The sequence below is a fragment of the Dipodomys ordii genome, unplaced genomic scaffold, assembly GCF_000151885.1.
Source record: "Dipodomys ordii isolate 6190 unplaced genomic scaffold, Dord_2.0 Scaffold164, whole genome shotgun sequence".
In the NCBI taxonomy this organism is placed as follows: Eukaryota; Metazoa; Chordata; class Mammalia; order Rodentia; family Heteromyidae; genus Dipodomys; species Dipodomys ordii.
This window is the reverse complement of record NW_012267380.1, coordinates 1,955,241-1,979,908: the sequence shown is the minus strand read 5'-3', so window position 1 is coordinate 1,979,908 and position 24,668 is coordinate 1,955,241. Positions and strand designations below refer to the sequence as shown.

At 52.8% G+C, this 24,668-nt stretch overlaps 1 protein-coding gene across 1 annotated transcript in view; it reads right to left on the bottom strand.

Moving 5' to 3' along the window:
- The window catches only part of Auts2 (autism susceptibility candidate 2), an 824,367-nt gene that overhangs the window by 200,823 nt on the left and 598,876 nt on the right, over window positions 1–24,668 (bottom strand). Inside the window, exon 5 of the mRNA XM_013033172.1 lies at window positions 1,383–1,412. Coding sequence (XP_012888626.1) covers window positions 1,383–1,412 — 30 coding nt within the window. The remainder of the gene's footprint in view (window positions 1–1,382; window positions 1,413–24,668) is intronic.

Here is a 24,668-nt window from a genome sequence, read left to right as displayed (position 1 = left end):
GGTACAGAGGGATATCAACCACTGCCTGCAGTCCCGGCACTGGCCCGAGGCCCCAGCAATGCCAGGGGACAGGCGCCATGGGGATCAGCATGTGCGGTGGTGACCACGCCATGAACTCTGAACCCTCACAGCCCCCCAGTCTTGTCTCAGCACCCACACTACCAGCTGCTGGCACCCCAGGAGTCCCGCTGCAAGGAGCCAGGATGGCTGGGGCCGGAGGCAGGAAGGGCCTACTTGTCAGTTAAACAAAAGAGTAATCGGCAGCCCTGCTCCAGTGTGTACTTTCCCTGTCACCCAACAGCCCATTACCGCGTCACAGCGCCGCGCCCTCACACAGGTCACTCTGTTTAAAATGACACGGTTAACGCACATGTCAGCGGCTGACAGTCCCCGCCGTCCTTCAGAGAGGAAAAGCTGCAGGCGAGGCCCGCTCTTATCTGGGGACGCGCACGGGTCTGTCATCCAAGTCAGGCAGAACATGATTTCTCCCGAGAGCACTTTTTTCATTTCCAGATTTTAAGAAAATCAAATAAGCACCATTTGTCTTCATCTGAATATGCTTGACCTGCTCAAATGACGATGTCTCGCATTTTCTAACAGGCTACATATGCTGAATGCGAATGAGCGGCGGGGCAGAGCGCGCGGCTTTAGATCTCTTTGGGAGCTGGCCGTGGAGGAGGAAGGGCGATCGGGGCTGGGTGTTCAAACTCACTGAAGGCCAAACCCACACTGAACCAGGGCCGGGGGTCCAGGCCAGACCCAGAGGTGGGTGAGGGGAGGGCCAGCCTGTGAGCCATACCAAGCCATAGTGAAAGCGCGCCATTGGGTAACTAACTCTTCAAAATATAGAAAACATGGACTCCGGTTGGCAGATCGGATGGCGAGGCAGAAATAGTGGACACAGCCTTTGGCTTCACTTTACCAGGTTTGCACTGATCTCCGGACTGCTCCTTTTGTCCTCGTGGCACGGGGTGCAGAGGTGGGCGCCAGCCTTGAGACTCGGGGTGCACCTGCTGGAAGGATAGCCCCCCATCCCCGACCCACCCCTCCACATCAGACACATCACCCAGTAAGGCCTGTGCAGACAGAATATTGTAGAACAGGTGGGTTGATAGGTACACCCTAGCGTGTTTCACGTGCCCGTCTTCACAACCTCTTGGGGCGTGGGAGTCACTTTCTACAGAGCAGACCTCATGGGGTGCAGACAGTGCTAAGGGGCTTGTTTGAAAGACTGGATGTCACACTGTAGGAGGCGTCTCTGAGCACAGCGGCCGCCCGCCCTGCACCCCTTAGAGGCTGGCAGGACCACAGCGTGTGGTGTGCTGTGTGGGGCGTGTGGGTGTGCAGTGTGCATATGTCGTGTACAGAGGGGCATGTCTTACCTTCTCTTCCTGGTCGCTGTCACTGTCACACTGAAATGAAGATGAGAGAAGAGAAGTTAGGCCAGGGCTCATGCTTTGACTTGGAGACCCCTCCTGTCCCCCCAAAAGGCATGACAAAGGAGGGTGGTGCTCCCTGGAGCTGGACAGAATGCATTCTGTCCTAGGGACACCACAGCCTCTGGGTGTCACATGCGTCTGTGGGGACCCTGGCAGGCAGGGCCACACCTGTGACGCCTGAGAATGGAGACACTCCCTACAGAAAACATGCCAGGGGTAAAAGGTCGGCTAATCAATGGCAGTGTAACCAGCAGAGTCACACCTTGGCTAACGGATCCCAAAGTCCCTCTGTGGACCTGGGTAGGGGAGACACAAAGCCAGCGTGATAATGAACCCAAAGTGCTGGGTTGTCAGCTAGAAACCAAGAGGGAAAGAGCACAGCTTCTTGTTAGAAATCCAGAGTGCTTTGTGGCAGGCTGTGGTGGTGGCCACCTGTAATCACAGCACTCGGGAGGCTGAGGCAGGAGGATTGAGAGTTCAAGGCCAGCCTGGGTAGCTCCGGCCAGCATCTTGTTTCAAATACTAACTAAATAAAGAAATAAAAAAGCAGAGGGCCCTGTTGATCCAGCACTGCCGGCAATCAGAGCGAGGGATGCTTGGATAACCGCAGGCCCCTGGAGAAGGCACGGCACCACACAGAGGACTGACAGGACCAGGGCCCAACACAGCTCAGGCTCCAGCCAGGGAGCACGGGGGACATGCGCAGAGCTGAGCAGTCGGAAGAAGACCCGCGTGGGTGGTGGAGACCACACCATGCAGGGGACGGTGATGGGGAGAACGTGTTGGCAGCCTCAATGCTGTCTGTACCAGGATGGTGCCTGGTGAGGGAGGGAAACAGATGGCAGAGCTGTTCTGACGAGAGAACCAACAGGACTCGCTCACACGGGGCGCGGGAGGGGAGACGGCGCGGAGTCTGCTCCATGCCAAGATTTTAGTGTGGCCACCTGGACATGCGAGCTGATGCAGCTAGGAGCAGAAATGGGGAGTGGATCTTCCTCAGGCACTCGCTGCTGGATGGAGACCTACAGCCATGAACAACTGCTTTTCCCTCATCTCTACCTTCCAAGAACTGGAGGCTGAAAAAGGTAAATATTCTCTTTCCCGGGTTTCCTTGAAGCTAAGCATGATCATAAGACCTATTTTTCAGCCATTGAGATTTGAAGTCTGCTGAAAGTTCCAGAATAAATAAAAAAGCTCAAGGAAAGGAGAAAAGGATGGGAAGGGATGAGAATGTGATGTCTGGATCCCCTACAGCCGTGGTGCAAAACGTGTCAAAGCCTAACCACCCATTGGGAGGTGAAACTAGAGGAAGATCAAGCCAGGGAACCATCTAGAACAGCCTGCTTCTGGACCTTTCTGTTCAGAAAACACTATGTCATCAAATGGTTTAAGCTACTGCTAGAGTGCTTTCAATGGAAGGCAACAAAGCACCAGGCAAGTGACTCTGCTAGTGTAAGACCGATCATGGGGCTTGGCCTCTACCCACCCTCACACCGTGCGACGTCACGCCATATTTCTTATCATGTGTCAACAGCACAGTGATGCGTATCAGTCATTATTAGGTACCAGGAAAAAGTAATATGAAATACATCAGAAAGGCAACACACACACACACATTACAAGGAATGACAAAGAAAAATACATAGCTTCTTAATCAAAATGAAAAATGAGAAGCACAACTCACATTTTTTGAAAAGAGGAAAGAGAACACTCTGTCCACACCCCATTCTTTGCCAAGAACATTCTAGAAGGTCCCTTGTGATTGCAAGTGGTGCAAGGAGGCCTGTGCCAGTGTGTCTTGGTGCCACAGGGTTGTCACACATCGAATGGCAGTGATTTGGCCAGGCCAGGACCACCATTTCCCACAGAGCTCAGCTGGTCTCTGTCCCCCCCGCCTGACAAGTGCGTGTCGATGACATGAGTCATGGACGGTGCCTGTCATGTATGGTGTAAATCATTGATGGCGTAAGTCACGGATGGCATCGCATATGGTGTAAAGTCTCAGGATGGGGTAAGTCGAGGGAGAGGAGAGAGCAGGCGATGCAGACGCTGAGGGCTTGGAACAACAGAAGGGACTGCGAGTTCTGCTGGCGCCCAGCGCGGCCCAAGCTCGGCCCGCTCCTCTCCCCCGCTCGGATCGTCACGGTGACAGCTGAAGGCCCCAGGATGCGGCTGTGTGTGGTGGCGGGCGGGCGGGTGTGGGGGGGAGGACAGGCCCCCCGCCCCGTCCTCGGAGCATGGAGCTTTCCATCAAAGTGTTAAGCTCCCTGCTTTCCAGCAGTCCAGTTCTAATTTCAAGGTCCACTTAATTCTGCATCAAGTAATTACTGCTATACCCAGAAGCACCTTGTCTCCAGAGCTAAGCATATGGCGCAGGGCTGAGGCCTACTGGTGCCCATTATGGAAGCAGCACGGGTGCCAAGCCCATTACAGCCGCGTGGGCCCACGCCACACGCGGGTGAGTGACGGCTCTGCCCAGGCCGCGCTGGAGCGTGCCAACGCAGCCTGGCTGCCCGGGGCCGCATGGTGCACTCGGCAAATGCTTCCCTGTCTGGTATTAAATTCCCACACTGACCCCAGGACTCCGCCGTGAGCTCTGCAGGAGCGCGCCATCCAATTTACAGCTCTGCTCTCTGGAGCCTGGAGTGCCAGCCCCTGGCAGAGACGGATGGTGGTCAGCCCTTCCAGCTCATAAATTATGCAAAGGCAATAAATGCACTCGGCAAACAGGGCTGCGTTTGCCCAGCCTGGCTCCAAGCACACTGCATAAAAAAAAAAAAAGAAGTCTGACACAGACAAGGGGTCTATTGCACCATAAAGGGTCTGTTGACAAGCTGACGGAGGCCCCTGGCCCTCAGGGGGTCTCTGCTTGGCTGTGGGGCTTCACCGGCTGCGTTATGATAAGGGAGTCTGTGTTGCGGAGTCGGGTGGGGGAAATTCCTGCCTTTCAGATGCTGTGGGGTTGCACGCCACTGCTCTGAGATGTGAGATGTGTGGGGCTTTGGCCAATGATCCTCAGTCACTGACGGTCAAAAAAGATGTGGCTGCCCAGCCCCCACACAGCCCCATCACTGTGGAAGCTCACCAGCAGCCACCTCCTGGCTCAGGTGATGTTTTGCAGGAGGCTAGGAAGTAAAATGCCCAACACAGAACTGGGGTTCCCCCTGACCTTGGCTGCTGCTGGCATTCTCACCCAGGGTCTGGATTTGGCTCGTGTGTTAACAGGTGGTACACCGACCCCCAATTAAAGGAGAGAGATGTCTGTGGCACATTTCTGAATTCCCTGAGAGAAGCTATAGATATTTCCCTCTATGCTACAGAGCGAGGAATATAAAAGGACTGTGAATGTGTCCACCCGAGGACCCGTGCCCACTCAAGTCTTCAGGCCACTGAACGCAAAGGCAGGGCAGAATGCTTGCAATCCGAGCTGCAGCCCTTGCATGCAGAATCTGGAAGGGACGTCCCATATGAACCTTTCCCAGTCAAGTTCCGCCCCTTCAACTCTCAAACCAGCTACCAACCTGCACCACAACTCCCCCCTCCTAAACATGCATATTTATGCTTGTCATCCTAGTTACTCTGGAAGCTGGGAGATCATGGTTCGGAGGCCAGCCCAGGTGGAAGGGTCCATGAAGCCCCTTTGCAACCAATAGCTAGATGCAGGGGCCTGAGTCTGTCGCTCTAAGCCTGTGAGAGGCTGGGATTTGGGAGGATCACAATCCCGTGTTTGGACAGCAACGCTTGCACGCCTCCATCTACATTGAAGAGGCTGAGAGGCGTGACTCCAGCTACCCCAGGAAGATGGAAATATAATGGATCAAAGTCCAGTAGGACTCCTGGGTGGGAAGCAAGACCCCAGCTCAAAAGGAATGTAGGCTTAGTGTAGATTACAGACCCTGAGTGCAAACTGCAGTTCTACTGAAAGAAACCAATGAAGTACTTATTTGATACATTAAACAAAAAATCTTGGGTATATGCTGCTAAGGTATTTCTATGACTTTTCCAGTCTTTTCTGTTGAGCCACATACAACTCTCCTCATCCTTCATACAAGCATTGTAAGAGGGAAAAAAAAAACCCCCTAATTCCTAATAATTAGTTAGCCAGCTCTCATCTTCATATGACGTGCTGAGGCTACTTGGCCTGGAGCATGGCTTTACAAGATGGCCGCCTTGTCTTACCACCCCCCACCCCGCCCTGCGGCCCTGCCATGTGTTCCCACGGCTCTCCATGGATGTCCTGAGGGATTTCCTACATACACACCATGGGCTTGTACCTCCCTGGATTCCTGGTGGCCTTCCTTCCTTCTTCCTCTCCCCCCTTCCTCTGCTCAGTCTCTGATGCCTCTGCCCCCCCCATTGTAATGTCTCTATATGCTGAGGTCCAGGGGAACCCTCACTACCCATGGTTCTGCCCATGCTTACATGCTGAGACTATACCCTCTCTATGCTGTGACAGCAGGAAAGTCGCTTAAACTCTCTGATCCACAGTCTAGCTGGAATAGTAGCAGTTGCAAGTACTAAGGTTAGAGTCAAATGAGTTACACATAGAAACAACCTGGAGGGTCACAGAGCAGCTTGTGCACGGAGGGTGAGTTCTTCCGCCAGTGTCTCCCTGCCCTCCTCAATCGAGCCAGCCACACCGGACGCCACCTATGCTCAGACCAGGCCTGTGCCTCCCACAGCCTCCTGAGAAAGTGTCCCCAAAGGCTTCATTCAGGCATATGGACAAGACTTGTCACCCCTTGACACCACTCCCTACATATCTGTTCTCTCCACACCCACTGCTTTAGCTCAGGGCTTTATTTTTCCAAGAGGCTGGATGGGAGTGTGGCTCAAAGGGTAGGGTGCCTGGCCAGGAAACATTCAGCCCCAAGTTTGAACCCCCTCTCCCCTTTACCCCCAAAGAGTCCGATGGCTGTATTCCGGGCCCCACTGCTACTTCCTCTAATACAGGTTCCAAGCAGAGCGGACGTCCCCAGCCCCCATCTGATGGTCACGCTCCCCAGGCCCAGGAGACATGCTACATTCTCCTTCCAGCCTCTCCCTCCGCACAGGGCACTTTTGTAAACTATAATAACGAGAACCAAGGATGGTGACTCACACGTGTAGCCTCAGCCTCTTGGACTTGGGTGACTTGGTGGCAGCCATTTGAAAAGAAAACAAGGTGTATATGGATGGTATGTGTGTGGGGAGGGGGGTTGGATTAAATTTGTGGAAAACCCAAATCTATGCTACGGCCTTTCTTTCCCAGGATCACAGTATTTACTCTGAACATCCACACTAGCTCACAGTTCCCGGCTGGCCCCGCTCCGCACCCTCGTGTGGGCCAGCCAGGCCATCAGGTCTCCGCCTCAGCTTGAGGAGATCTTCCTCCTCCTGAGCCAAAAAGGACTTGTGAGGCCCTGGGCTGTGTCTCTCTGGTGTCTGACTCGCTGCCTCAGGACCTCGTTGGGGCTCAATGACATAGTGAAGTTCAACAACCTCATTCTTCTTGAGAATTGTTCTGATACTCTATAGCTTGAGCAAAGCATGCTTTAAAAAGCAGGGAGCCACAGAGACCAAGGAGAGGGGCTGATTGGACCACTCACGGCCGGAGCACACCCACAGGGTTGGAATTATTAGTAGAGCTACAAGGAGGGGGCCCAGCACAAAATGTCTCCCATTGAAGTGTCCCCAAGATGTGATTATGACTGTATTGTACTCCCTCGAGAGGAAGCCTTCCTCATTTCCTGTGACAAATCTCAGTGTGTGTGTTTTTAAGACTTGGTCTGGATCTGCTGCACCTGTTCTCTTGCTGAGAACAGTGGCGGGGGAGACAGCGGCCTACGCCCTGAGGGTCTCCCTGAGCTGGGACGCGTGCGTGCGCGCGCAGGGGCAGCGACCGCTGGGCATATCACGCGCGGCGACATTGAGGAGGACACGGCTCTCTATTCTGCTCAATGGAGCTTGCTAGAACAGTTATTTCGCCTCTCCAACCCATTCATCATCGCCACCAAAGATGTCATGGCTGAACACCACTGCCCAACAAAGTTATTTTATTCTTCTTTGTGCCGAGAGGAAATGAGAGGAAAACGAGGGGAACCCGACGTGTAAACGCCGGCGTCTAACATCAAGTGCAATTTAACTTCGCCACTCAGAAAACAAATGGACGCCCCTTTGGGGCTGGCGGCTTATCTGAGGCCATAAAGCCATCCCTCCCCTAAAAGCAATTTCAGGAGAAGCCACTTGCAGGAAACGTGGCATTTATTTCCTTATTTAAAGGAGTGGGGATGGCTAGCCGAGAGCTGCCGCCATCTTCCTGTGTAGTAATGCCGGGCCTGCCTGGCGGGCTGCCGTTCTATGTCGCCCACAGAACCCCACTTCACGTTGGTGATGTGGCTCTCTAAGTGGAATTTAAAGCTATTGTGGGGCCCCGGAGATGAAAAGAATATGTGAACACTGCAGACAGTTTCAGGTATTTTTACGGATGGCCCTGGCTCCTCCAGGGTGAGTACACAGCTATCCGCCCGGGAAGCAGAGCCTTGAACACGGCTGCTCAGCTCCAGACAGCCCTGCAGGTCATGCTGGGAGCCTTCCCATCTCTGGCTGCCCTGCGAGCATTGCCTGGAATTATCTGGAATTCTCCGTTATTCCCTACCAGTCCTGACTGGGGCATTTCTCTACATTTAAAAGGGCCGGAGCTCAAATAACGCAATACGCCCAGTGATCTGAGGGCTGAGGACGCCCCTGGGCCCCCTCCAGGGCCTTCCCCATTTTTACTCTGCAACCAAGTGCCCACTGCGCTGGCCCTTCCAAACCACATTCATGCGGAGCGCAGATGCACTGCACGCATAGGCCAGTCGTCCACACCCGAAGTGCCCAGCTCACATGAACTCCTGTGTGCACTCCATGCACCCTTTCAAAAACAACCTGAATACTGGGGTTTCCACTGCATGGTTCAATGGTGCTGGGCTTTAGGGCAGGAGGGGACAGGGAATATGTCACCCCACAGGACTTCACCAAGGACCAAGTGAGCTACCACACACTTCATTTGCAAGAAAGAAGGTGACATTTTGCCAAGCCTAAACATACATCAACCCCAGAGATGAAATTGACTTAAAAGCCAGAGCCCAAAGCCTTGCTGGTGGCTGGACTCAGGAAACCGTGCTTCTTGTTCAAAGGTAAAGAAAGCTGAGCATGTCAGGCTGGGCGATCGTGGGCGATCTATCTCTCTGAGGCCCCAGGCAGCAGGTCCTTTGCCTCTCTGATTGATTTACCGATCCCCAGTCATCAATAGTATTAATCCTGACCTGCCCAGGGACCGATTACAAACGACTTTGAAGCAGTTTATTAGGAATCCACATTCTTCTCCAGGGGGGCTGGGCGGGCTCCGAGGACTCCCATGTGTGTGCTGTGCTGTGCACGGGGGCCGAACCCCCAGTGTCACAAGTGACGTTTGTGTTTTTTCCTTTGGAGTCCTGAGTGGGCTCCCACAGCCCACCCCTGTGGAGGACCGAAAAAGGAAAGAGTACGTGATGGGTTAAAATAATACGAGAGTCTATTTTTTTTTCCCCCGGTGTTGTGATCCGTGTCGGCCGCCCTGAGCCTCGCCCCGTTCCTCCCTGCCTGGGAAGCCAATTGCTCTGATTGCAGTGATATGAACGAGCTAAAATGACTTGCCCTTGCTTGTGAGGCAAATGGAACATGCTAATAGAACTTATCGCATTACCCGCTGCAGAAGTGCCATAGCTCATTACTTTAAGATAAAAGAATATCATCGCAGACGGCAAGCAGAATTGACTTTCGGAGGCCCGGCTTGATGATGATTTAATCAACTGCTCTCTTTCACTTCTCATCGCTGGGCCTGTCGCTTTCCCAGGTGCCGTTAAATGAGACACTCAGAAAAGGAGCGGAGGGAAAGAAATTGCTGTCATTACTTTTCAAGAAAGGAGGTATGCAAATGTGCGACAGAAAGATTGCGTTCATAATGGCCGGGGTAAAAGACAAGGATCAGCTTGACAGGTGAGGGCAGGCTATTTGTCTGTCCTTAAAGCAGAGCCGTGGGCCTCGTTGAGGGAATGTGCTCCGTAAGAGAAGCTGCAAATGAGAGGCCTGGCGGCCAAGGTCCAGGCTGGAGCGGCGAGGGGAGGGGAGCTGCAGACTCAGCAGGCCCAAGCCACGCAGGTAGACAAGGAAGCGTGGGCCATAGGCTCTCTGACAACTCTGCATTTTTGTCCTTCAGCTGTACCCACAGTGCCACGTGGCCCAGGGTGGAGTCCTGCATCTTCTGCCTACAGCCTAGGAGGCCTCTTCATCTCTTTGACCCTCTGCCGTGCTTCTGTGGAGGAGGGAGACTCAGAGCAGCTATTGTAGGTAATGGGGAGCATGAACCCAGGTCCTGAACCCCCTGAGCACCAGGTGTATGGCAATGCGCCACCAGCATGCACCTGGGGTCAGGAAGCATGGCGCATGCCTCCCTCTGCACAAGGTCTCTGGCTCACCTCGGGCTGCTCACCCTCCCTCCGCACACCTGATTCTCTCTGATCTCACAAACCTGCATCCTGCTCCCCTTAGACTGCCGCATGCAGTCCCTAGGTCCACCCAGGAGGGCCCAAGCACCCCCAAACGATGTACCGTGTCTGCACCCCTCATGCCCTTCCTTCCAGGCCCCCACTTCCCAGGCTGCCCATGGTACTCCAGACCTGGCCGGAAGGCCTTTGTGGTGGTGTGGGGCTTCTAGGCAGGCCGTCTACCACTGGAGCTATGCCCCCAGCCCTCTCTGCATTTAGTTATTATTTTTAATACCGTCTGGTATTTATGCCCATGCCAGACACAAATCCTGCGATAGGCTCAGCACACTCTGCAGCCTTTGCAAGTCCTTGTAGGTAACCAGGACAACATGCCACCCACCTGCAGGCAGGGCCTGGAGCCAGCGCATGCCCAGCGCGTACCTGAATCACAGGAAGTGCTTACTAACTCTGGGCGGAATGGGTTCAAATCCCAGCCCCGTAGGTTTGGGGGTGGGGACTTTGTGTCCTGGATCCATGCTCTTTTAAGCCATAAATGGGAATAACACATTTTTGGCATTTTTTGTTGTTAGATTTAAGTGCATGTAAACTCGTTCACAGCCAGGAAGAAACACTAACTTTTCCATGAAAGATATGTTACATCACACACAGAAATGAATAACTACTTAATAATTACTGAAATGGTGGGTTGAATTAGTACCATTTTATTGCCACAAGGGAAATATTGCATAATATTTTTGTAAAGTTTTCTGCTTGGGAGGTTTTTGAAGATGATGTTAAGGCTTCAGAAAAGCAAAGCAACCACCACGACAAAGAAAAACAAGCAGAAACTAGCACCATGAGAACCCTTCCAGCAACGCAGTACGGTGGGCCCGCACGAAGCCCGGGCACAATTATTTTTACTTTTTAAGTGAATATCCCTGGACTTAAATCTCCAAGCAGTGGCTGGTAATGGAGTAAAAGGTACAGATACACAATGTGGGTGGTGAACTCGTAAGGCTTTGACGTTTTTCAAATGCTCGCTCCAATTCAAACAAGCTCATTGGGGTGGGAGGGGAAGCACCAGCAATACACTGGTACATGCAGAATGCTGCCCAGAGGCCCTGACAAGCAGAATCAGGAGGGACTGTGCAGTCTCGCAGACGCTGCTCACACACCGGGTGGACTAAAGACCTGATCTGACGGAAGCCACCATCAGAGTAAAGAACAGGGGACTTTCCCAGCAGTCATTGCGCCAAGGGTGAACGACCACAGCTAACATGTGGTGCTGTGAGACACTCAGACTGCTGTGCCCTCTGGGATACGAGGATGTGTCTGGCCACCCATGTGAACTTGTCTTGGCCACACTTCCGTTGTTGGCTTCCCGCACCGCCAGTGCTGTGGTGCGGCTTCTCTGAGTATGTCTCAGAGTTGGCTAACATCCTGCTCTAGCTTGCACATGGTCCCGAGTGAACATGTGGTAAATACATGTAGAGGAATAAATTAGGAAGTGACATTAACAGAACCCCCGAGGGAAGATGTCGTGTAAAGTGTCTAATTGGCGAGGTCAATGAAATACAGTGGTTAGCTGGGAACTGGTGGCTCACACTTGCAATCCTAGCTTGTCGATCTAAAGGATCATGGTTTGAGACTAGTCCATAAAACTTCATCTCCAAAATAACTAAAAAGAAGTTAGGCTGGAGGCATGGTTCAAATGGTAAAATGCCAGCCATGAACAAACAAGCCAATGGAGTTCAAGGCTCTGATTTCAAACACTGTTCTGGAAAAGAAAAATACACAGAGGTCAACAGAATAGACACAAGGTATCTGTGGAAATAAAGAACTAGACAGAAAAGGAAATTACTTCGGGGTGAAAATCAATGCTAAGAAAACACCACCACACACTTCATAAATCAGGTTGGAAGGTCCTTCTCTTAAGAAAACTAGGAAATGCAAAATCCTGACATCTTTTCACATTTGAGTTACTTCAAGCCAACTAAAGCGATTGGAATTGGAGAGGAAAGGGGAACATGGAGATAGTTGAGAAATGCTGAGATGATGGGGAAATGGAAAGGTGATGTGGAGTGACCTTTCACCGTGCTGGCGCCAAGTGGCCACTCTATCCACTGTTCCCCAACCAGCTTTTCTTTTTTGTAAGAAAATGCATAATAACACACAGTTTAGCTAAAATAAATGTGTCTTGAGGCACAATGATTTATAGAGAAGACACAAAGACATCCTGAGCTACCACTGCGCTCTGCACCGCCCCTCTTTCCCTCCCAGGGCATTTGTGTTCCCCACGGTGCCCTCCACCCTGACACCTCCCTTTCCCTCCCAGGGCGTCCACATTTGTGTTTCCCACTGCGCCTCCGCCCTCCACTCTGATGCCTTCCCTCCCAGGCATCCATGTTTGTGTTCCCTCTGCAGACACCATTGTGTTCATAACTAAGATTTCCAACACCATCCTACCCAACAAAAGTCTTTCAGGATCACTTAAGAACCCAGCTTTCTGCATCATAAACAAGGATGGGTAAGATTACTAGAAATTGTCTGTAAGAAAACACACATTTCCAAGATAAAAACACCCACTAGTCTGCCAGTCTCAAGTTTCCTGTTTTGACATACGATATGCAGTAATTTGGTATCCACCATCTCTTATTAGAAAATGAATGTGCTATTTTTTTCTGAATGCTGCAATTACAATAATTGAATTTAAAATGGGGATTGAGTTTCTCTATTTGGAGGAAAAGAATAATTGTGTATTTCTGATTAAAATCAAGGGGACTGAAAAGAGGTTGTACAAATTCCAGCTTCAGTTTCTCCCCACACCCCCCCACTCCATGCCCCCACTGGCTCCCTGTGGGGCCAGGAGAGCCGTTAGCCAGAGCGGAGGCACACTGGAAGGGAGAAGAGGGCCAGGGCCTCTGTGGCAGCTCTCCCCCGGCCTGGCCTGCTTTGTCTCCTGACCTCAGTTACAGCACCCATGACAGAGGCCAAAAGAGCACCCTGCACTGCCACGCCCACACTGTCACATCTTAAACGCCAGCCACCATGCAGTGCCCTGCTTGCTGTGCCCAAAATTAAGAGTTAAAATGCAAGGAAAACAGACAACTCTTTGGGTTGGAAGGGCCTGTTCCCCTCTAGCCTGCTCGGGAGTGTTCTCATTTCTCCTCAGAGCCTCTCTGCCAGGAAGGGTGACGGCTAAGGGGGGCATAACACAGAGCTCCCCCTCCTTTGTCTCGCCCCCAAATGATGCTCCAAGCCCTTTTCAGGTTCAGCTGCAGGGATAGCGAGGGGGAGTGTGTTCTCCGCTGCCTCACCGTCCTTTTATTTTTGAGGGTACCACCCAGTATCCTCAGCTCCCAGATACTAGAAGCAAAGTCTACTCCTGCATGTGCTCCCCATAAGACGACTTGCTCAGGGGACAGTGACTGGGGCGGGCTTCTGTAGCACATGCTATCTTAATGGAGACATGGCAACACGGGTAGAGTGCGCATGCGTGCACACGCATTCACACCTGTGGCCCATAGGGACATGCCCTTCACCGTGGGAGCCCTTCCAGGGACTTCTGCCAGCCCTGCCTCCCGGGTTGCCCACCCCCATCTGGCCCACACCGATGCCAAGCCAGGGCTCTGCTTTCTGTCCCTCTGCATTAGTTCATATTTTCAGAATTTTGTATCAATGGCATCACACAGTAAGCAGTCTTTGTCTGGTTTCTCATCCACTGCTTATGATCCTGACAACTAATTAAAAAGGAGCCTTCTCGCTCCCAGGCAGCAGCGTCCCTGAGGCCGCCCGGACGGTTTACTGCGGTCCCCCAGGACTAGGGCGATTACCGGCTCTGACTTGCCTCTTAGGCTTTATTATGTACTTCAGTAATCAATACGCACTTCTATGGCAGAGGGTTTATTTTGTGCTATAAATCCAAGGAGGAGAGCTCGGTATTAAGATGTCGGTGTGGATGGGCTCTGGTGCTCTGTAGCTACAAGGAGGACACAAGCCAACAGATTTAAATCGAAGAAGGTTACAGAGCAGTCCCCGCTCCTGGCTGGATGGCACGGATCGTAAAAGACTCCAGTGAGATGGATGGTGACTCTACCACTAGCCAATGGGGTGTCAGAGCAAACCCCCAAACCAAACAGGCTGGCTGCTCATCAGTCCTGAAAGAATTAGAAGCCCTGGCTGGGGCTCTGGGGAGCCCACACAAGGACGGTGTCAGCTGATGGCCTCGCTCTGGTTTGGTAGGCAGCCTCCTCTGCGGGGGCTTCCTGGTCTCAGGAGGCGCTTAATTCTCTGCCCAGCAACTCTGGCCCCCGGGCTCCGGGTAATTATCACTGGAGCTTCTTTTCTCTAGCTTGTCCCTGGAGACCCATCTTTCCTTTCAAAAGCAAAGGGGTCAACTCCTGCAAGGGGAAAGAGAAATAGCTAATAAACATATGAAAAAAAAATGTTCCTCCTTGCTAGGAACCAAAGCAGTGCAGATCACAAAGAGATGTATGGCTTTGCAGCTACCAAATTAGGAGGAAAAAAAAAAAACCCTGTGAATACTGACAGGAAATGTGGAGTAGGTGCCACAAGGCCCCACGCCTGCACTCCCACCTGGAAAAGAATTCTGTGAGAAAGGAACACAGTTGTGTGGGAGAATGTGTTTTAAAATTTAGTGATGGGGTTCGGAATCAAGCATCATGCATCCTTTGTAAGGTTGCTGTCCGCACAGATGCAGGACCAGAAATGTGCCAGGCACCTGACACACATAGGGTGTTAGTATTCCGATCCCGACTCCCGGGAGTCCACTGTGCCCGAAGGCCCAGGTGTGCGGAGGCCCGCAATGATCCAGCCCACAGACCTGACCCAGCCAAATGTTCCCGAGCTGGGAAACGTAGAAACGAGCGTGTCACCTCTCAGTGCAGATCTTAGAGGTGAGGGGCAGTGAGCCGTGCGCCCTCCGCAGGGCCCTGACCTTCACCAAGCAAACAGCAGGGGGGTCCCCGCAGCCTCTCCAGGCCTGGTGGGAAGACCCTAGCGTTAAAGAATGCTGTTTACAGCCGGGTCTACATCCCGCCTGCTCGGGAGGCCGAGGCCTAAGGCTTCAAGTCTGCCAACAGGCAAGTCCGTGAGATTCTTACTGCCAATCGCCAAACAGAAGTGGAGGTGTGGCTCAAACGGAGCACCAGCCATAGACCAGAGAGCCCAGCAAGCGCGGCTGGATGTGGGCCGCAGTGCGTAGTGACGTCGTTCCGGCCGCGCTCCGCGGGCCCCGCGTCGACCCCTTGACCCCGACTGTGCGCCGCCAAGAATGAGAATTAAATACAACTGCAGCCTGCGCATGCGCCCCGTGAGGTCACTGTGCACGGGCTGCCCTTAGCCTCCTGCAGGCGAGGCAGCGAGTGAGTGCGGTGACGGTGCGTCCGTGAGGCGACCCTGGGACACGGGGGAAACCTCGAAAGGTGGCAGACCTGACAGCAAGACGGGCGGACCCGGGAGAATGTACTGCGTACGACGCGCAGTGCGGCCGCAAGTGGGGCGCACCCTGAGCATGCGCCCTGCGGTCCTGAGGCCTCGCGGGCACGCCCGTGGGGCCAGGGCGGCGGGGCCTCCGCGGTCAGCGCCCGGACTCTGCCCGTCTCGCCCTTCAAGACAGAAGGGCGGCAAAGGGGCACGAGGACAGGCCCGGGCTCGAGGCCTTCCCCGGGAAGAACGGGACCCCGGGAGGCCCCCCGGAGCCGGCGCACCGAAGGCGAAGGACCGCGTGAGTCCCGAGTCCCGGCCGGGCGGCTGCAGGCCCGGCTCTCCCGGCGCGCGCCCATGGCCAGGCTGCAGGCCCGGCTCTCCCCGCGCGCGCCCGTGGCCAGGCTGCAGGCCCGGCTCTCCCCGCGCACGCCCGTGGCCAGGCTGCAGGCCCGGCTCTCCCCGCCGCGCGCCCGTGGCCAGGCTGCAGGCCCGGCTCTCCCCGCCGCGCGCACGTGGCCAGGCTGCAGGCCCGGCTCTCCCCGCTGCGCGCACGTGGCCAGGCTGCAGGCCCGGCTCTCCCCGCGCGCGCGCACGTGGCCAGGCTGCAGGCCCGGCTCTCCCCGCGCGCGCACACGTGGCCAGGCGCGCGCCTGCCGCCGCGCCGCGCCCTCCCCTTCTAGAGCTTAAAGGGTTACGCGGGGAAATTGCCTGGCTGTGCTTCTGGGACAGCATGAAGGATGGCTGCCATTGCCACGGTCAGCTGTGACAGCGCCAATTTGATGTGCTGCCATCAAGGACCTTGGAAGAGCTGAGCGCCTGATGGTTTTGTGATGCGAAGAGTCGCATTGCAAAGTGGTTTTGCTCTCCCGCTGCCTCTGCCTCCATCTGCTGCTGGGCTGAAGGCACAGCCGGCTGCCTGCCTGTCACAGCATGTATTAAAATTAGCCGGGGAGGAGGCACTCAGTTGTGCTAATTACATTTTAATCATTGGAAATGTGTTGGCAAATCAAGCTTTGATTGCCATCTCTGAGTCTGGCTCCTCCAGCAGAGTGGAGGGGCTGTCTGCGTTCCGCAGAGCCTGCTGGGCTTTCTCCTTTCACAGAAGACAGACTGGGGGCCCTGCCGGCCCACCGCGAGGCCGCTTTGGCACATTATTAAAAAGCCACAAGGCTTGTTTCAAATCATCCCTGTGTGGGGCCTGCTCATTCTCACTTCCCTGGGCATCCCGGCTGTTAACTCTAGCTGTAGTGGGCTGCTGTGCCCAAGCTGTGAGCATGTGTGTATGTGTGTGAGAAAGGGGGAGGGGAGAGGGGGGAGGCATGGGGGTAGAAGGCTGCCATTGTCTTCTGGCACCTGGGAATCAAGCAGGCTCCCAGTGACAGGAGGCCACTGTTGCCTAGGCGTGGCGGTGACCTAGTCAGGCTCTGGGCAGTTGCTGGGATGAGGCCATGGGGCTGAAGATCATGGTTTCTCTCTCGAGTTAGGATGGCAGTGAGTTAAGGTCTGTTCCAAGCAGGGAAATCCAGGGATGGTGTGTGGCGAGCACATGGTGTACACTTCTGTCAGCTGCCATGGGTGGATGCCAGGAGAGGCCAGGATCCCAAACAAGGCCCACCCAGAGAAGGTGCTGGGTCTGGGTCATCACAGGGGCTAAGTTCAGAACCAGGCACAGGGGAGAGGCTCACACTGGGAACTCACTCACCTGGGGCCCAGAAGGCCGCTCCATTCTTTGTGGACAGTTGTGTAAGATGGCAGGTGTCCCAATTCTGACAGTCTGGTGTGGCTACACCAGTGAAGGCAGTAGGCCTTACATTCAACCCTACACAACTAGCCTGGAAAATGTGAAATGTTCCTTTCTAAAGATCTCCCATACCATACACTAGAGATTTTATTTCTATATCTGAGAGAAATAAAGGCCGGCGGCTGCAGAGAGCACAAGCTACAAGTACACAATGGCGGAGGAAGCAGGTTCGGAGGGTATGTGGATGGGGAATAGAAGACTGGAGAAGCAAAGGAGTACATTGCCACCCCCTGTGCCCCCCCCCCAGGGTGGGGGTGGGGGCTTGCTCTGACTATGACAACCCATCCTCATCGCGCAGAGGTCAACCTCTGGGGAGGATACTGAAGTGGAGCAGGCCCTAAGCAACAACGGCCCATGGCATTGTTCTTCAGTCAGTCAACAAAGCCAACTTAAATACCATACCAGCTTTTCTTATTTCAGTGACTTCAGATGGTCTAGCTTGCACTCCATGGGTGTGTCTACTGCTGTCCCCACCCTGCGGGACATAACTGAACTGAAGGTTTCAAGGCCAGACCTGCCATGGCTCTGCGAACATGGTGGCGGAGGAGGATGGAACTCTAGGCCGCACCCAGGGTCATCTTGTGATGAAGGCTCATGAGTGAGTAGGACAAAGGCTGGAGAGCAGGCCATGAGGAGGACTGAACTGGGTGACTGACTGAAGACAGCTGGGATTTGTTCCTGGGGACCTTCCCAGCCTGTCAATGCTCGATTGCTGTCCTTCCTCCAAGGGAAGCCCCAGCCTTTGTATGCATCTGGAGGTGCATTAGGCAACATATTCACTATCCTCTACAACAAGAGACGCCCATAGTTGATGAGCAGAATCTCCCCATATCTTACTTCCAAGACTCTCATCACTGTCCTCCTCACAGCTAGGCCACTCCTGATACGGTGTTCTGGAGGTTTGTTGAGCAAACATAGACTTAATACACCAGATGTCCACTCTGACTCCCCTAAGGAGGCTGCCTGCCTCCATGTCTTGAAGACACCTGCAGCTTGTCCATGGGAAAACTCGGGCAGGCCCACTGTGGAACTCCTCGTAGAAGCATGACGCTGATTGTGTGTGGATCTCCATGCAAGCTTTGCTGGTGTTTTGATTAAAATACCTCCCCTCATTCAACTCTTGGAAAAGCCTAATTAAATAGTCCACTGCTTCTGGACCAACTAACTCAGCTACCCAGAGCCCCTGGGAAGATGGCTGCCCAGGTACCGGGTAAAGCCTCTGTGATCCTAGTTGATCTCTGCTTTAACCCTATGACGCCATTAACCTATGAGCTATTTTTTTTTTGTTCTTTTTGTTAGCAAAGATGAAAAATTCCAGTGCCCTGAGGGGAAATGTGGCTCATGACTGTAAGCCCAGCCACCTAGGAGGCAGAGATGGGAAGCCAGCCTAGCCAGAAAGGTGGCAAGATCCCATCTCAAAGTCCAAGTCTCGCATGTTTGCACATACCCATGTTCCCAGCTACACAGGAGATGCAGGTGGGAAAACTGCAGTGGGAGACTGGTCCCAAGCAAGGTCACATGACTTTGAGACACTGAGTAGACTGCACTGCACACAGGTGGGGTGAGTGAGGACAAGAGCGAAGCCTGGGTGACTGATGGCATCCACCACACCCGTGTTTACAGGAGACAAACTGGCCATGACACTGTTGCTTTCTGTCACAAGAAATCCCAAGAGATTACTCCATGATGGGGAAAATGTTCAGAATGAGCCCTGAGACTCATCTCCAATTAGCCAGCAAGATGCAGGAAGTGGAGCTGTGGCAAGTGGTAGAGGGCCAGCCTTGAGTGCTAAGGCTAAGGGCCAGCACAAGGCCCTGAGTTCAGTTTCTAAAGCTGGCACATTGGCACACGCACCACACAAAACAGTCACAATCATCTCACAAGCCATTGATTTTGGAAGTGCTGGGGTTTGAATTCAGGGAGGCCCTCTACCACTTGCCCCAAGCCCCTAGCTCTTTTGGTATTAATTTGTTTTTCGTAAGGAAGGCCTTGTTGCTTTTGCCAGATGAAACTGTAACCTTCCCAGTATCTTGGCCTCCCAAGTAGCTGCTTAGCCCACAAAAGTCAATTTTAAGGTTCTCTAAAATCTACCTACAAAAGCAAAGGGCAAGGTGTGTAACCTTCCTGCACCCTAGCCATGACCTCTCTAGTCAGAGCAGACTGGACTTTGGAGCCCGCCAACCGGGGCTCACTGAGTGCTGCTGTGCACCGGCCACAGAGAGCTGCGGCAGGCACATGAGTCTGACTTCCTAGCTCAATCAGGTCTTGACATCCTTGAGATGGTGTGGAAGATCTAAAAAGGGTGTTCTCAGTAGAAGCTGCCCTGATATGTCTACAGTCTTCTCTAACCAGCTTCACTTGTGTCATGGAAGAAAACTAACTCATGGCCTGGCATGTAAATTCTGATATTATAAAGTCTTACCTCAGAACCAAAGCTAGGGCAGTTCTAATTTCTCTTAAATTAGGTCTTCCTCTCTCATTAAATGCTAACCAAAATGAAATAGTGCCTTGGGCAAGCAGGGAATACGAATGGATTAACACTCTACATCTTTCTTATGTAAAATGTGAGACGTCACACACATGTGTAAGCTGACTTGCAAAAATTGTGCAAGGAATCACGAGGAATTTTGTGAGCTTAAAATGTCCACAAACTGTTTCACCTTTGTCTGAACTGATAACTTACATTTTGATCTAAGCTCATACATTTGCTGACCAAAGGGCTGAGAAGGTGGCTCAGTGGTAGAGCGCTTGCCTTGAATGCATCACGTCCTGGGTTCGATTCCTCAGCACCACATAAGCAGAAAAAGCTGCAAGTGGTGGCTCAAATGATAGAGTGCTAGCCTTGAGCTGAAGAGCTGAGGGACAGCACCCAGGCCCAGAGTTCAGGCCCCATGACTGACAAAAAAAACCCAACAACTCAAATTTGTTGACCGACTCATTTTTTAGACTTAAAAGGAACTATCCATACACAAATTAATAAACAATTATATCAAATGATAACATACACGTACATACATACCATATCGCTCGCATGTCAATACGCACCCCATGAGTTCCTCTCCCCTCAGGCTCTCACAGGGGTGCACATACAGTGAGCCACCAATCGCTCCCAGACTATAGGCATTTTCTTTGATGCCTTGGTCCTAACCCAAAGTAGTGCCATACAGTGGACTGCCACACCACTGTTCTTTCATGCAACCTACCGGCTGAAATTGTGACACCATGCTCACAACTAGCCTGGATGGATCGCAAAGGCCTCAGTCAGTGTGTTCTGAGAACCATCTAGAGACAGCTGTGACCTTCTTTTGTTGGAGGAGTGCTAATTCTTCTGTAGGCAGTGAGATGTGGCCTGTTCAGTTGCAAGGATGCTGAGCAGGAACAGAGCACGCCAAGAGTGTGCTCTGCGAGTATGGGGCCCCGACTCGCCCCTCTCCTCAGCATTGCCTGACCGGTCCCTCTCACCAGCTACATCAGCCTTTTCCTGATGGCAGGTAAGTGACAGCTGCTCTCTGCAGGCACCACTGCAATGATGATTGAGGATTGAACCTGAGTACCCAGAATGCACCCAGCACAGTTGGCAGGGATGGGTGGCAAGGCTCCTTTCCTGCAGCCATCCTGTGTCCTCTCTGTCCTCATGCCTTCTCTCTTTCTGGTCTCTTGTCCCCTTCCAGGGAGAGGACAGGAAGGACGTTCATGGTCCTCCACGCATGACTGTCTCCACTGTGGCTTTAATACCATGAATCACCTTCTGAGCTGACCCTTCCTGCCCCACTGCCCTAAACTCAACAAGTGACAGAGCTTCTAGGCAATGTTCTATTTTCCAACCACTATCTTACTTTAAGTTTTTCATGTATCTTGCTGGGAAAAAAATACCTTATTAAAGCCGGGCACTGGTGGCTCATGCCTGTAATCCTAGCTACTCAGGAGGCTGAGATCTGAGGATCTAGTTCAAAGTCAGCCCAGGCAGGAAAGTCTGTGAGACTCTTATCTCCAGATACACCATCAGTGGTGTATTGGAAGTGGTAGAGCGTTGGCTCAAGTGGTAGAGCATTTGCCTTGAGCAGAAGAGCTGAGGGACAGCACCAAGGCCCAGAGTTCAAGCCCCATGACTGACAAAAAAAAAACAAAACCCAAAACTGTATTGATTAAAAAAAATCCAATTTTTGTGTGACAGGATGGCACATACAAATATGCCACAGACTTGGCATTTCAGGATGTCCCATGGCTTTTACTCTGGGGCAGTGCTCTGATCTTTATTCCTCAGTGCATGCTATTCTCTACCAGTTCCTGCCAGGTTACTTTTTAAAAGACCCCAAGAAGAACGAGGGGCCTTCTGGGTGAGCAAAGCAGCAGGATACAAAATCAGTGAGGAGAGCTTAGAGTGGAGCAGTGGCGTGCAGTAATCAACACACGTTTTCCAACAGCACATTTGATTTTGGGAGAGAAGAGAGAGAGACCTCTTCCGATGAGGATCAGAATTCCGAGAGCACCTGCTTAAGTCCTCTGCCGACCCTCCTTGGGGTTTCTTTCACAAGTGTCTCTTGCTCACCACGTCAACCTTGTTTTCCCAAACACTCCAGCTACAACTGGATCTGACCAGCACCTGCATGTTCCATAACTGAGTGATATTTGGCCAGCTCCACTTCTGGCATACGCATACAATCTTGATGTCCATAAGGACAATGACAACTTAACAAATCGGTTGCTTTTGGGTACTCGTGGAAAGGTTGAGAACGGGCCAGCTGCTTCCTGTACTGGAGGTGAAGCATGGTTAATTTCTTTATTTCAGCACACTGTACACAGATGCGTCTGGGCTGTTAATTTTCTTTGCTACCTGGAGTTACAAGGTAGCAGCTATGGGCTGATTTATTTGAAATCCTCCCTGGAACGCATCAGAATTTTAATTGTTTCCTGATTTCCTGCAAGAGAAGAAGAATGGATGTCACTGGAAAATGCCTTGGGCCCCTGCTGACTGCGACAGGCTCGTGACTGACTGCCAATTGATACAGATGAGGCCTGGGAGACGCAGCACACAGTCCCAGCCACGGGGCCCACAGCCTGGTAACGGCCAACAGAGCCGAGGGGCACCAGACCCTGCTTCCCAGCGACTCATCAAGTTCACGGCTCTCCCCAACAGATGTAGCCAGCGGGGCTCAGCATAGATGCTGGCAGAAGCAGATGGCGCCAGGGGCAGCCCTCTGTTCCCGGCTCCCGGGCCGGATTCTGCTGAGATGGGTAAACGGGCGTGTGTGGGCCGGCAGGTGGGACAGGGCTGTGCTCTGCAGATGCAGAAAAATCCATTTGTCACACCAGCTCCAAGAGGGTTTTCTGCACAGAAGTTAATATCTGAAGCCAATGAGGCGTTCTGTCCCCCATAGCTGGGCTCAGGGGAGGCCTCTGGCTCGCTGTGTCCCCTTGAGAAAGGCGGGGCAGAAGGAAGAGTGTGGGATGGCCCTGGGGAAGGGGGTAGAGGCAAAGCTGGCCAGGCAGGGAGATGCTTGGAGGAAGAGGCAGGGCTGGCGGTACCTTTAAAGGCTTTTTGTTGTTGTTGTTTTACCTTCTGTTTCTTTTACAAAGCAAGATGGCAGGGCTTGAAGGGTATGGTTAGCATGCTTTCTCTCCTGCATGGTCACCAGGACACCACCACCAGTCACCATCCTCCTCCTGCTCCACCATCCTGCTCCCCTCACCCCCAAAGAAGCTTCTGGAGAAAAACAAGCATGCTTTCTCTCTCTGGTCTTCACTGAGTCTCCACGACCTCATAAAAGCGGCCTGCATATTCACTCATTTTGAAATACGCATCTGACAACAGCACTCAACTCCCGTCGCCTTCCACTCTTGGTGCTGCCGAGGCGCAGGGCGCGCAGAGAATTTTTATGAGCATGCCTCTCAGCTGCCGGGATCCCACCTTCATAAAGAAGAGATTTTAAGTCCATTCTGTCTATTTATTTTGTGTAGAGAAATCAAGGGCAATAAACCATGGAGAAATTCACTCTACCTGATTCCATTTCACACTTTTGTCAACCATGCTTTATCGAGTATCGGAATGAATTTTTAATATCATGCCACAGAATGCTTTGGTCTTCATCAGATGCCGGGATGGTATCAATCTGATAACACTTGGGAGTTCTGAGAGCTACTGAGCACCAGAGAAAACAGCTTTAAAGTTTAGTCATTCTGATGGAATGGAAGAGCTTCTATCAGTGACAGGTTGACAGAAAAAGCTGTTTTCCTTTCCATTTCACAGCCTCCCACGTAGGAGCGCCATGAAACATGTCAGGACTTCCCCGCGTCTATGAAGACGGAGATGGCATCTGGCCCCGGGGGAGGGCTGCTAACCAGCAAGACGATAACATTTCGAGATTCCGAGCTCTGACTGACATCCAGAGGGCAGGGGGGTGCCGACTGGATTTTACAGAACAACATCAACTGCTCGTCTTAACACATAAATATAGTTTTATGGTACACACTGCTACCATGAGCATCTCTCCTCTCTTCCTTGCTCACTCTCACAACCTGTTTGTCTGGGTTAACCATAGTGGATTGTAGTTTCCGGCTTTAGGTCAGAGGGATCCTGTTTGTGTTCACCTTGAACTCCATACATCTCCTGACCCTTGCAGGACCCTGTTGGCATCAAGTGTGAGGGTCAACTGTGACACTGTGGCAGTAACTCCTGCCCTGGTCCCCCATGTGGCTGCCATCTCATGCTTACTGCATCTGGAGAAATGCTCATACCCATTCCTATTGTTTGAGGTTTGCTGGCTCCTCTCCCCCACATCTCATGTCAAGCAGGCAGGGTGATGAACCATGCCATGGTGTCCACATCCATGACCCGGAGCCCACACAACCATCTGCAGCATGCCAGACCATGTCACCATGGCCAAGTCCATGACCCAGAGTCCACACAACCATCCACAGCACGCCAGACCATGTCACTATGGCCACATCCATGACCCGGAGCCCACACAACCATTCGCAGCACGCCAGACCATGTCACCATGGCCACATTCATGACCCGGAGCCCACGCAACCATCCGCAGCACGCCAGACCATGTCACCATGGCCACATCCATGACCCGGAGCCCACACAACCATCCGCAGCATGCCAGACCATGTCACCATGGCCACATCCATGACCCGGAGCCCACGCAACCATCCGCAGCACGCCAAACCATGTCACCATGGCCACATCCATGACCCGGAGCCCACACAACCATCCGCAGCACGCCAGACCATGTCACCATGGCCACATCCACAACCCAGACCACACAACCATCCACAGCATGCCAGACCATGTCACCATGGCCACATCCATGACCCGGAGCCCACGCAACCATCTGCAGCACGCCAGACCATGTCACCATGGCCAAGTCCATGACCCAGAGCCCACACAACCATCTGCAGCACACCAGACCATGTCACTATGGCCACATCCATGACCCGGAGCCCACGCAACCATCCGCAGCACGCCAGACCATGTCACCATGGCCA